Genomic DNA, 14,370 nt, shown 5'->3' on the forward strand with positions numbered 1-14,370 from the left:
AAAAGAAAAGATTCAAAGTAAAAAAGGAAAGACACATCAAGACCCAAATGACTTTTCCTGGTTACATCCTCTCGCTCAGTCCCTGACAGAACGTTTTCTAACTTCCTGTTCATCACCTTGGCAGTGCAGCGTGACATCGGGGCCTGCGATCACACTCCTCGGGCGGCGGACGGTCTTTGGGTTGACCGCCGTGTCAGTTCTAAAGGGGGCCTGGAGTTCGCTGGCGTGCTTATCAAAGCTCTGGCCTGAGGCAAGACATGAGATACCACTTCTCAGTCTGAGTGACAGACCGTTGTAGAAAAATATCTTAGTGTGGAAAATAAAATGCTAAAAATCTAAGAGATCGTTCCTCAGACACAAACTATCTTAGACTGAACCTTGTAGTCAAAAGTGAATTACCACTAAAGATCTCTAAGATGAACCCCTTTAAAGAGTCTGGAACAGGACTGTCTGACTCCTGCCCTGCACAACCAGAGTCCAGTAGTTTTTTTTTTGTTGTTTTTTTAATTTCCTTGCTTTAACAAATGTACTCATCCTGGTAATTAAGTGATGAGATTAGATGAGATTAGTCTTAATTTCTGTTGGGGCAGGTATATCAACAGTCTACTGGACTTTAGCTCTCCAGGACTAGAGTTGGCCATCTCCTGTTCAAGAATAATACTAGGGTTAAGATGTGCTTGGATCCTATATTTTAGCCTATATTTTTAGTCTAGACGTTGTATATTCTAGGTATGTTGTTTCTGGAAATTACATCTGAAAATATCTGGTGCATGTGCAACAGATCTTATTGGCTCACAGGCCAATGTGTTGTATATGTACTACGAAGTAATGGCCAGCGTGAAATGAAGGATTACTGGTGACTATGGTGATGTTTGCTCGGTTTTTACAAAATGAAACAAACACTAGAGAGTGCACAGTGGCATAATAAGCGGTGCTGAGAAAAGGCCTAACATCCATGCTGAAATAATGGAGATAACTAATGTACACATTTTACGCATAATTTTCCTTTGGTCACACAACTAACATGCACCTGCCTGACTCAAAAGTACTTTTCTCATTCTAAACTAAACCATCAGGTACCCCCCATCCATCCAAGAGCTAGAGACAGGATTAGTCAGTAAATGTGCAGTAAATAGAATCAAGTCACTCTTGATACTTAAATATTATTACTCTTTAGAAAAAAATGTTAGTACATTTTGCAGTGGTTTGAAGAATAAACTGGACTAAACTAAATAGGTTAACAGGTGGTAGTACCAGGAGGAGTGCTTTACCCTGTTCACTAGTGTCACAATGATATAGTGAATTGAACATAATGTGATAATTAAATCTTGCTCAAGCTAAATACATTACACAAATGCACTCTCTCAGCTTTCTAAGAGAACACTTTCCCAGAAAACGCCTAAGGAAACCTCATTACTTCCCAATATCTGTGCTGATTTCATTCAGGAAAAGGACAAGAAAAGAGGAGGTGAAAACAAAGGCTTTCCCTCTTTTTCCCTCACATTCAAACATCCTCTCATCACTGTCTGCACGTGTCTCTCTCCTCCCCTCTCTCTCTCTCTACGCAGCTTGTTCCATTCCTCTTCACCAAGCTAAGGAGGAAGAGCTACGTGTTGCCATGGCAACAGCTACCTGTTCATTATCTTCAACGGGCGGGGAGCAGAATGGCACCTCTTTGGGAATTAGACCCCAGGCTGCCTGAGAATTGCGTTAACTGAGACCTGACCTACGCTACTGCACTGAACCTAGAGGTTCAGGGAACAAGAGAGATCAAGAGAGGAACAAGCAGGGAGGAACAGGGCTAGGAGAAGCCAGGGAAATTCGTAAGGAGACTAGAGCAGGGCAGGAGAGGCAGGACAGAGATATACAGAGACAGAAAGACAGAGAGAGCGGCAGAGTTAGAGAGACAGAAAACTACAGAAGAGTAGAGATAGAAGAGAACAAGGGAAGGGACAAGAACTGGAGAGCTCAGAGAGAGCAAGACTGGGGAAGAGAAGAAGAGTGGAAGTGCTGAGACCACAGAGGATGTGATACATGAACATGGTGACACCTTGAGAGAGGCAGGAGGTGCTGAAGGGGTAAGAACTGTTGCAGTGCCCATATGAGTGGGAATGAGGAGGAGATCCGGCATGTTCTGTGAGTTACGTCACCCAGGCTGTGCAATTCAAGGTTAAACATGAGAACGCGTGTACCAAATGTAACAAGAAAACAATGTGAGGAAGAACTGATCTGTTGCAGGATATCCTGAAACGTCTGACCCTGATTTGCTCTCACTTCAGGCATGCAAGAGTTATGAGGGCAACTAAACCCTAATTTATTTTAACTTGAAAATCAAATATGATTTAGAGCCTACAGCATGGTACAACAGTTTGCTAATTCAGACTGACACAGGAAAACATTATCAGTGCCAATATCAGCATGAGAGTTGTAGGCAAGCATTGTGTATTCCAAAGTTTCTCAGTACTGACCCTGATGTAGCTTTGGCCTGAAAATTCTACTTGTACTAACATTATATATCAGCTAATTAACAAGCCATCATGAAGTTAAAATTTGTTTTTTAGACTAGGAGGAACTTTAAAATGTGCAGGGTAGATGTACTACTGGACCTACTACTGGACCAAAAGTATTTGTGTATTTCAAATGTTACCAGAAACCCCCAAATACACAATTTCAAGCAGACACTTTCACAAACTATTGTTCAATTTAAACAAAAGTTTGAATTTCCCATTCTTAACTATCTTGATCCTTTAATGGTCCTTGTAATGAGGGTATCAGCAGTGCACCATCAGTGCTGAAGTTTTATCCAGCTGAAGAACATTTGGGAAAAGGCACTAGACATCTTTACAACTGTCCGTGGGAAATAACATCTACAACTTTATTTAAAAAAAATCTTGGCCAAAGCAAACCATGCCTCAGAGAAATGATACCAGAAAAAGCTGCATACACTCTTGAGCAGTGAAGAACAGGAGGAGGACATATTCAGAGTCTGTTACCTGTGACATTGATTGGTACAAGATGGGCTGGGGTGTGTCGACCCAGGTGCCAGCGAGGTTTCTCAGCAACAGGAGGTCCCAGGGAGGAGTTCCAGCCCAGGAGGGGGCGCTCTGAGCCACAAAGTGCTGTATCCTGAGCCCGAATGCCTACTGAAGTTGCGTCATCTTCACACACCTGCTTATTTGCTGGCTAGAGAAACAGGGGAACACGTGGTCTAGCTTAAGAAGGTTTATTCATTATTGTTCATGATGCAAGTGAAACCCTTCATTAATTACATTGTTATTCCTTCTTTGATGGTACAACAACAAAGTTGTTAAAAGGAACTAATTACAGAGGACATTCATAAACATTCGAAGTGCTAGTTAACCCTAGTGGTATTGCCACACAAAAAAAAGATTTTTTACAAAGCACATATAAATGTACTTGATTCTAGTATTAGAAAGAATTTGGAAGGAAATTTTAAGGAATCATAAGATAGCACTTAACGGTGAATGTAATGATAAAGAAACCATTCATACAGAGAGGAAGGAATCTTTGTTGTGCCCAGGTTCACTCCAAAACCTTCTGCATTTTCCATGCCATACACCACAGTGAAATGATAATTACCAGGAAGACAAACTCAGGCTTCTTGTTGTTGAGTGAGGAAGGTGATGGGCTAAGCGTGGTGGAAGTGTCCTCTGAGCTCTGAGAGGAGGTGTGCCGAAAGGTCTGGCCAGTTACCCGGCTATCATACAGCTGCTCCTCAAAATCTGCATACAAACAGGAATGTTCAGCTAGGGTTAGCATTAGCATTAGCATTACCACAGGCTGAGCTTCTCTTCAAAGAGATGCAGCCAAATCTTAAAGTGATTATATAAGACTGTATACATTGTACAGCGGTATTCCCTAGTTTTCACAAAGTCTCTTGTCATCTCAATCCTTGTAAACAGTTTGATTACCATTTTAACTCATGACAAAACATTCCATCTGAGTCCCCCAAATCATCCCTGTGGCCATTCTTATCCATAAAAACACTCCTCCCAGCCACACCACACACATATACAAAATCCACTTTTCTCCCACCAGCTTCTTTGTGTGTGTCTATGTATATATGTGTGCATGTGTTTGGGTGCGTCTCTTTGTGTGTGTGTGTCTTAGAGGCAGCGAACTTGATGCTTCTGAGCAGAACAGGGATGCCGCAATCTCAGAGTCCGGTTGCCTAGCAATGGTGGGTGCTCGGAAACAATGGAATGCCTCTTGAGTCAACAATAGCCTCTAACCGAAGGGCCTCAGGCTAGCCGCAAAAAACAGGACCATCTATACACATACTGCATCAGGACTAAGACAGCACTGAAGGCCCTAGTCCACTACTAGCTCTGTAGTTCAGCTGGTAGAGCCAGGTACTAACACCACCAAGTTTATGGGTTCAATTCCCAGGGAGTACACATTACTGAGAAATGTAAATTGCTTTGGAGTACAGTGTGTGTGTGTCAAATGCTGAAAATGTAAATGCTACAACACAAGAGCAGGATAGAGACTAAGGCACATGTCACATACAGCACCAGTCACAACAGAGGGCTAATAACTCCTGACCCTAGTACTCACAATGAGTTATTAAGAATGTTATTCCTTCATGCTAAACACTATCTGTGTTACTGGAGTAATTGTTTGAGGACTCAGTTTGCAGCCACAGTGTTGTAGGTTCAAACCTCCTTCAGGAGGAGATGAGTTATACACGGACAGTATGTATTTAAACGTTCTATTGGGAGAATGGAAGCAAGCTACTACGGTTAGATTAAAACACAAGAAGCAACTGTGACAATCTGAGAATGTCTCAAGAGGTTTTCCAAGTCAGACTGTTGATCTTTTTTTTTTTCTTTTACTAGACATAATGACCTTGATCAGCCCTCCTGTTTGTGGACGGTTTACTCGGTGCACGCACAGCTCCCGATGTTCTGCAGTCTGTACTGCTAATCGCCCTCAGAAGAATACCAGCATCACTGCAGCAGTGGTAATAAGGTGTCTGCAGACATGGTAGCCCTCACTTTATGGCAGCTTTACCTACCAGCTGTCTGTCAAGACCAAAGTGCTCCATCCAGCAGCACAGCCCTTAGGCCCCGAATTCCACCTCGAACCCCACCTAATCCCCCTTTAATGGATATGAGCACCCTTGTCATTAAACATTCTCTTCCATTGGACCTGAAATCTCCTGTCATGGTTTACATCAGTAATGAGTGTTCAGCGAGGCTGCTGGAGCCTAGACCTCACTAGCACTGATAGCGAAGCCACTCGGTGGTACTCAAACTAAAGTTGCTGACAGTTCAGAACTGCACATGTCCAGTCATTCCAGTGCTTGTACTCTACAGCAAGCAAAACATGTGGCTTGGGCAGACAGCGTGAACTCACCAGAAGTCGATTTATACAGGCTTCTTTGTGAAAGTGAAGAGCTGGCTTTGAAGACCTTGCAAACCACTTTAAAGGAGAAGTTGTGAAAGCAAACCTAACAGAGGATACAATAGAGTGTGCGTGCGTGCGTGCGTGTGTGTGCGCGCGTGTGTGTGTGTGTGTGTGTGTGTGTGTGTGTGTGTGTGTGTGTGTGTGTGTGTGTGTGTGTGAAGGTATTTTGGACCTGCCCTCCCCTCCTTCTCTAACCTGGCTTGGGACATTCAGCAGTTAAACCCTGCTGGGACATAAACATCTCCACTCTAATCAGCCAATCGGGTTGCTCCTGCAGACGCGCAGCCAGCCAGTCATGCGTGCAAAGTCCCACAGCAGCCATGAATAACCTCAAAGCATCTCTTCGAACTAGATGCACCCCTGAAAGCAGCCATTTATTAAATATGGGTCAGTCCTTTTCTTGTGTATCCACAGACGCAATGGGACTGGAGGGAGAAACAATGCCTTCTTTCTTGTCCACTGGGTCTGTTCTGTTTTGCTTTTCTTTTTCCTACTTTCCCTCAGGTCACTTCTGATCGGTGCGGAGAGGAGTGATTGTTTTTTTCCCCCTGCTGGTCAGATATGCTTTCTACTTCAGTTGATTCTAACAAAAAGGTCTACATGTTAGTGAGAGGTTGCAGTAGTGGATGTCTATGGTAGGGTGATGGCAGACCTCTGCAGACCACTGGCCCTCAGATACCAATCTGAACTGGATGAATCAGCATCATGTAATGTTCATTTTGATCAGTAATAGATAAACTCTAAAACTCAAACACACACACACACACACACACACACACACACACACACACACACACACACACACAAACACACACTCTTACATGTTTTACCATGATAAATGTTACCTCAAAACACAGCAGCTAATGGGGTCTTAGTGCTCACACCTGGAAAGCTAACAGTTAAGCTCTAGGTTGAAAGACACTTTGATCTCTCATCTGTTCAGCTGCATCAGGGCACTACAATAAGTGCATTTAAAAGCAAATGAAAGCAAACCATTTCTTTTCACTAGTATTATGTTCACTGCTAATGGTTTGCGAACAAAGGTCAACAGTTGGATAATACAGAGGAATCACAATAAGATTTTTTAAAAAGTCTACTACCTGAATGGTTCATTACTATTGTTAAACTAATATTCAGTAAAAACAATTAAAAGATAAGCATGAAATCTACAATTTTTCCAGCATAATGTTTGGAAAGTTAAAAAAAATCTGAAATCGTTCACTCATTCTCTATTTGGAAAGAAGTTATTTATTTATTGCACTTCACCAAATCCGAATTAACATGAGGTACAAATAAGAGCAAAAAAGGTTTAAAAACAAACAAACAAACAAACAAACAAACAAAAATTCCTGAGTAAAACTGATGTGAAACTTTGTGATAACACCAGTTATTTCAACTATGCATTTAACTTTTACCTACAACAAGGCAAAAACTCTTAATATGAGCAGTTTTCTCCCTTCCATAAATAGCAGTCCTATAGTTAAGGATCCAGAGGTCAGCTCCGATGCATCATACACCTCTGGATATATGAAGATCAGAACTGTTTGTATGCGTATCTTGCACAGCATCACACGCAGCCAAATACACACAAACACACTGACCACCCACACTTCACTGTTTAATCTACAGCTGCTCTTTCTTTATGATACAGGGGACATCAAGTACTGTAACAGAGGAGCGTGCACGCACACACACACACACACACACACACACACACACACACACACACACACAAGCATCAGGAGGTGTCTGTATAGATGAATTAAATGAACAGAGGAGTAACGATTGCATATTTCTCAGAAAGGAAAATAAATATGATTGATTATGGGAAAGGGCAAGGGCGAGTCAGAGAGAGAGAGGACAGAAGAGAGAAAATGCAGGATGGAGGGAAAACAGGGAAAACAAAAACGTAAACACATTCCCGCTCAGGCAAACAAGAACAGTCAGAATGGGAATAAAACCTGACATGCTCATACTGGCACAGAAGACGCAGGCACAGAAGATGCAGGCATGCAAACACGCACGCACGCACACACGCACGCACACTCGCGCGCACACACACACACACACACACACCTCTAAGCACACATATATACAAAATGAAAACATGCATGGTAATCTGAACAGATGAAACAGCTGAAGGATCGAGCTCACCGAAGACAGCGAACCCTCAGTCCCTCAGTCACAGGCGTGCGCACCCAGCCACACACACTGGCACGCACACACCCTGCGGCTGGAGTCTCCTACCTTGTAGCAGGCTCTGGAGGTTGAGCTGAGCCTCCTGGTGCAGCTCCTGCACGCACTCCGGCCTACTCCACGAGCCGAACACATTCACATGCTGTTGCCATGACGATTGGAAGTGGGCCGTTCGCTTGCTCTCCGAGTCCAAGTTGGTGGTGGCTGGCAGCGGGAAAGAGAGAGAGACAGAGAGAGAGGGAGGGAGGGAGCAAAAGAGGAAGAGATGAGAGGGCGGAAGAGAGGGAGGAGAGATACATAAATAAAAATTTATGACATTTGCATGGCTAATATCTAGAGACGAAGGCTATATAATGCTGTGTTCAGGCAGGCAGGCAGGGAGATCTGACAGTCAGCTTCGCAGTCAAAGAGCTGTGTTACTGTTATCAAAATAGCAATTCATTTTATCAGGACTGGGATGTGTTTATTTCCAGGGTACGCAAAGCAATTCAATGTGTAGATGCAGTTTGATATTTGTGCTTTAGACCCTTTCTGTAGGATAGCAGGTCTGTTCTTGTAGGAGAGCAGGACTGTTTGTAGGAGAGCAGGTCTGTTTTTGTTGGAGATCAGGTCTGCTTTTGTAAGATAGGTTTGTTTTTGTCAAAAATCAGGTCTGTTTTTGTAGGAGAGCAAGTCTGTTTTTGTAAGACAGCAGGTCTGTTTTTATCGCAGATCAGGTCTTTTTTTTTGGAGTCTGTTTTTGTAGGAGAGCAAGGCTGTTTTTGTAAGACAGCAGGTCTGTTTTTATTGAAGATCAGGTCTTTTTTTTTTGGAGTCTGTTTTTGTAGGAGAGCAGGTCTGCTTTTGCTGTGTGGTGCAGCATCACATGTAAAAAGCCAGAGGGGCAGTTCTGGCCTCATAAACTTCTAATAAACTTCTCAGTACGACATGTTTACTTACAGGAGGGTTACAGTCAGTGGCAACTAAATTCAACCGATCAGAGCACTGAAATATCAGTACATGTTATAATGATATGTTCTAATGATATAAGACTATAGTGTCTAACCACTGGTTCTCACCCAATTGATACCCAGATGTAAGAAGGCCTTACCAGACCCACAGGGGAAACTTCAGCATGAACATACGTGATCACAGGTCAGAGCATTGTTGCTCATAGCATGTTTTCCTGGCTATTGCTGGTTAAGGCTAGGGTTTGGTTATACAGTACATCAAACATCACCTCCTGTAGTCTAAAAAAAAAAAAAACCCAAGGAAGTAAAATCTTTAATTTACATTATCTCTACACACTGAGGCAATATTCCCTCATTATTAGAGAGTAACTAATAAGAGAAAGTGAAGGGGACAGAGGGACAGAGAGAAAGGGAGAGAGAGAGAAGAAGAGAGAGAAAGAGGAGAGAAAGAAAAGGAGAGAGCGGGGACAAAAAAGGATGAAAATCGCTGGCTTATCCCCACAGAGGCGCAACAGAGGATCTATGGAAAATTCTTTAGAATGAAACTTTGCAAACATCTCCCTCACCCAGGTGACCTGCTGATCCATCTTCATCATCTCCTTCACCCAGGTGTGCCAGGGTCTGACCTGCTTGTTTGACCTGCTGTGCCAGGTCAGGTCAAACAAACCAAAAACCAAAACACTGCTACACTTAGCCATGTGTTCTTAACCTTAGCACCTCTGACTCAATACTCCAGAACATTAGCAGTGAGGTCATCTCTGCCCACTAAAGTAACAGCTCTTTGTAACTGATTGTAAGCATTTTAATTCTATTTCAGTTTTGCTCTCGCTTTCTTTCATTTTCATGTCTACCCACAAATATAATCAATAGAACTTACTGAAGGGCCTGACCCCGACCTCTTAGGTGCAACTGGCACTGACACAAGCCCACACATCAAGGGCTTCTCATGCCATCCGAATCCCCAAATGTACAGTCACATACATGCTCTGCTTAATTAGCTAAATACACTCACCCTCATTAGCAACTAATTAATTAGCATGAGCAGGGGCTCCAGGACATTAAATATGGACCAGCGCCTGTGTACCAAGGCTCCCCTCACCGTGGCTCTAATCAGTGTGAAGGAGAGGCTATTCTGAAGGCCTGCAGCCAAATCCGCAAACCCTGGAGAGGCTTGTGCTGCAGCCTGAACCCAGCAGAGTAGTTCCCCTCTACGGTTCCGCCCAAGGAAAAAGCCCAACCAAGATCCTCTTAGACAGGAACTCGCAACAACGTGAAGCAGTTGTAATCGATGGTACAACATATATGACATAAACATTATTAATACAAGCTGTTTAAAGGTGCTGTCAGGTTACCACCTTTGGAATGTGGCGACGGACTGTTGAATATCTACAAATCTTGGCCTGAAGGGGGAACAGTGTGAGCACAGCTTGATGCATGGCCAGCACTATTTCAGAGCTCCAAAAGCTCAGCAGCTCTTCAGCGAGTGGCTGCTGTCAACAGCAGGTAGAGGAGACAAGAGTCATTTATTTATATTTTCTTGTGTGTATTTGTTCTTCGGTTGCATGACCCTTCAACTCAGACGGATCCATGCCCTAAGATTGGTGGCTTGTTTCCCATTTTCTGGAGTTGCCATCACAAAATGCATCCTGAGGGTTGATCTGAGCTATGTCTCCCTCTACGGTGCACAGGGTATGTTCAGTCTTGGGAAATTATCACATAAGCGTGGGGGAATGGAATGTGCAGCTGGCGGGCCGCAAGAGATTGGCTCCCTTAACACACATGCGCACACGTTTCCTTATGAAACACACATACACACATGCAGGAGCAGATGTACACAGCACAGAGCCAAAAGGTGAAGTGGGAGGACTAGGAAATGGGATACTCTTAAATGTTACAGTCTCCCTGTGACATCTCTCCGCACACTTTACACAGTGTAAATGTTTCTTTAGAAACTTCTGGAAAATAACTTGTGAAGATCTCTCACAGCATGAACAAAAATATGCTTTAAAGGTTAAAATGCTGTCTGTCAAGCTCTCTCACACAAACACAAACACACAAATAAGCACACACACATGCCAAGGCTTCAAAGTCTGTTTCTGAGCTGTGATCACAAGGAGAGAGCTGCCAGAAGAAATTGCTCTCAGAAGGTAATTGTAGTGACAAGAATCCCAATTCAGACCCTCTCTGTCTACCTCCAAAACTCGTCCTTTTCTCTGTCTCTCTCTGTCTTTCTCTCTTCCACTGATGTGTGAGATTGGAGCCTTTCCACGCGGTGAAGCTTAAATAACATTTGATGGGTGTCTTTGCATGGTACAGATAGAGAAAGCAGTACTGATTACATGCAGTGCTTGGTACTGCAGTGGCCCGGAGGACCTCACCTTTGCGAACTGGCATAAACAGACTTTGTACATGATGTTCTTGAGACTTTTTTAAAAGACTCTCTGCCATATTTCACACTTTTTCACCATTAAATCTTTAATTTTTGCACAAGCAGACTGATGAGAGCAATCTTGCACATTCAGAGCAGTTCACAGCCTGAGGAAGGCAGACCAGGCTAACTCATTATCCCAGTTCAGTCGATCATTGGTATGCCCATCAGTTTATTACTCAGATCAGCCAGCCTCTTAAAACGCAGAGGGAAGAAGAAGGCTAGCTGCTTTGCACTTTTGAAAATAGCAGCAGCTTATCTCCTGCCTGGCAGACTTTCTGTAAGGCTACAGTGTAAAGTCCAGATTCAATCCTTGCATGGATATAGATCATTCATGGAAACAAGACATGTTAGTTTTCCAGTTTGTTATGTTTTCTTCTCCATGGTTACTGTACCTATAGTGCTGAGCCCCAAGAGGGAAGATAATATGATCCCAGAGGAAAAGACAGAGGGACACAGAGAAATGAAGAGAGACCGAAATGCATCGCAAATACAGCATTTCATACAGCACACACGCGCACACACACAGTTTTAAAAGCAAATACAAGTCAGTACTATGTAACTATTACTGTTGCATGTTATCACTCAGACACATACATAGCTTTCATTGCTATGATAAGGTCTACAGTAATTGCTACTAACAGATGGGTGAGTAAGTGTTTGTGAAGCAGTGTGTTTGTATGTGTGTGTGTGCACTGCTCTGCAGTGTCCTTAACTCCCAGCAGTGCTGACTAAAGGGTTCCTACCGCCTCACTGCCCACCATGTGGGCTTGTGTGGACGTGACACTGAGTGACAGGAAAACACAGAATGTGAGTGCAAGTGTGTCTGTGTGACAGGGTGTCTGATAAGCACATTCACACACGCACACAGGATGCGACTGACAGGCACAGGGAGGAAACTGAGGCAATGGCCATTCAGGGGTTAATCACTAGCCACCCTGCCATCCTCATCCTCCAACACGTGACCCCATCACTCTGCAGCCATGCAACCCCTCGCCCTGCAGATCCGGCCGTGCTGACATCACACTCCGCCTACTCCGTCCTCCATGCTTGGACTCTGATTCTTGTGTTTTGCTAAAGCATTTATAACCCTTATATGGAATGATTTTTTAAAAAAAAGAACAAGAATATCTGTTTTTATCTTAAGGTCTTGGAATGTTTTATATTATTTGCATTGTCATAACCAATAAGACAAAAGAAGCAGACCTTTATTATGAAGTTACTCATTATGTTGACTCAGAGCACCAACTACATTTCTAAGATGATCCAGTCTGGCTTAAACCCAGCCTACACAATAAAGTAAGCAAATAAGCCCCTGGAGCCTTCAAGCGGCTGCAGGTATGAAGAGAGCGTTTAAGAGCGCTTCCCTCGCACCCCAGAGATGAGTCAGCATCGTACTGAAAGCCCGGGACCACACACAGGAGAGGTGGAGTAGCATGTCTCTAACAGGTCCTCCCCTCTAGGGACACCTCCCCTAATGGGAAAAGACAAGAAGTGACGACTTCGCACACACCTGTCTTGTACACAGAGGAGGAGACTATGTGGATGTGCGTGTGCCTGGTACAATTACAGAGGTGTAAGAAAAACACTTTACAAAAAGGTATTGCCAAGCTACTTTCATTTTCAGCAAAAAGGAAAACACAGACCTCATTTCACTGCGGTGAATAAATGGGCATGGTTTACTGGAAATGTTTTTGTTGAGTTTTGGCGAGGATAAACACATAATTTGGCAGTAATATTAACTGTTCAGTGTTCAGAGATTGCCTTAGTCTGTAAACTTTTCCATACTAATTTTAGCTCCCAGCAGCATCTGACAAAGGATGGTCACTTAGCAACTAATTTGAATGAAAAAAAAAAGGCCTAAATTTGACAGACTGCAGCTTAAGAACATTTGGCGGTACAACCACCCGAATACCCCCGCAGACACACACGTTAAAGTGCAGCCACTAAGCCCAGTGAGGCCCAGCCCAGGCAGACCCCAGCAAGCTGCTGGAGATCTGGCAGAGCACAACTCCAGCAAAACTGGGAGGAGCGCAATTCCTCCAAGCCGGAGTGATCTCACGCTACAAATGAAGAGAACAATCGTGTGATTTCCCTTCTTATGCCTGCTTGGTACTGCCTGATTCACCGGTACCCATATTAGGGTATGACTGCAGTCTTTAATCTGGGTCTGTTTTCAGCAGCAGCCATACTGGAAATCGATTTTGAAACACAGAGTGGAGGATGTTTGCAAAGAATTCTCACAGGTTGTCAGCCCCCAAACCATGGTTCAGCTCCCAAACCCAGGTTCTATCACTGATGTTGGGTGTGAGGGGATAACAAAAGGTTCCCTGCAGGAGTAGTTGCATGTAAAACGTGAAATCACACTCATAGGCTTCTCGGCTATACCATAACGTGGTGCTGTAAATCAGTGACAGTGACAGTACAGCAGTGGTCACTGTGGTCACTGTGGCTGCTGCCAGTGTCTATCACAACAGTGCATAGGACTGGTCAGAACCCCACAGTCAATGACATGGGCCATATGTTCATGTAAAAAGGATATACAGTACTGTTGAAAAGTCAGTAGCATAAGCAGTAGTGGAATATCCAGTGGAAAAAACAAAGGATATGATAACGAATTTCTAGTATCCAGCAGTCCAGTATCTAGTTACCTAGTATCCAGTTGTAACCAGTAATCTCAGACCAGTCTTAGACTAACTGCAAACCAGAACCTCAGCAGATGCAAAGGGAAAAATAGTTTTTATTTGCTTGTTTGTAATTTAAAAAGTTAATCAGTGAAGCAGGTCACAAGTTCACTTGGCAATTTAGTGTTGTGACTGGCTCGATTTTCCTTCCCTCACTGGTGTTGACACAAAGCTACTAGAACAATCCTTCAGGAAGGCACTGCTATGAGGTCATCCATCCAACACCGCATGCCAGCCACTGGTTTCCTTTGGCTCTGCTTCTTATAGTATATCTTTAACTTGACTCCCTGGGAAACTACAACTTCCACACATTCCTTCAAGACTATACATAAAGGTACGCTTCTCATACTTCCAGATGTGAGTCCATACACCGCTTTGCTTTGTTGTGTTGTGATTGTGCATGTGTGTGTGTGTGTGTGTGTGTGTGTGTGTGTGTACACTTTACATGCCACACTTGCATTCTATGAAGCACTTGGTGGACACCAGACAACCTGTGTCAACATACCCCGAGTGAGTAATGCAGTTAGAGTTAGTCACCCAGCTGAGAATACTAAATTTAAATGCACCTCCACACAAGAGCATCACACAGAAGAAAACTGTGAAAAAATAGACACATTGTTGCTACTGGTGATAGAAAAAGAGTTCACAGATTGTAACAAACACTGAAAAATAATTATTTTAA

General features: G+C 43.4%; 1 protein-coding gene across 5 annotated transcripts in view; it reads right to left on the bottom strand.

Moving 5' to 3' along the window:
- Positions 1-14,370, bottom strand: part of nhsl2 (NHS-like 2) — a 49,123-nt gene that overhangs the window by 4,615 nt on the left and 30,138 nt on the right. For 4 of the 5 annotated variants that reach the window (XM_027008709.2, XM_027008711.2, XM_027008713.2 and 1 more), the window contains exons 2-5: positions 7,678-7,830; positions 3,601-3,743; positions 2,994-3,183; positions 117-245 (exon numbers count right to left, since the gene is read on the bottom strand). In XM_027008709.2, coding sequence (XP_026864510.2) covers positions 117-245; positions 2,994-3,183; positions 3,601-3,743; positions 7,678-7,830 — 615 coding nt within the window. The remainder of the gene's footprint in view (positions 1-116; positions 246-2,993; positions 3,184-3,600; positions 3,744-7,677; positions 7,831-14,370) is intronic. The other variant, XM_027008710.2, reaches the window with a different exon arrangement.

The sequence above is a fragment of the Electrophorus electricus genome, chromosome 19 (genome assembly GCF_013358815.1).
Source record: "Electrophorus electricus isolate fEleEle1 chromosome 19, fEleEle1.pri, whole genome shotgun sequence".
NCBI classification, from domain to species: domain Eukaryota; kingdom Metazoa; phylum Chordata; class Actinopteri; order Gymnotiformes; family Gymnotidae; genus Electrophorus; species Electrophorus electricus.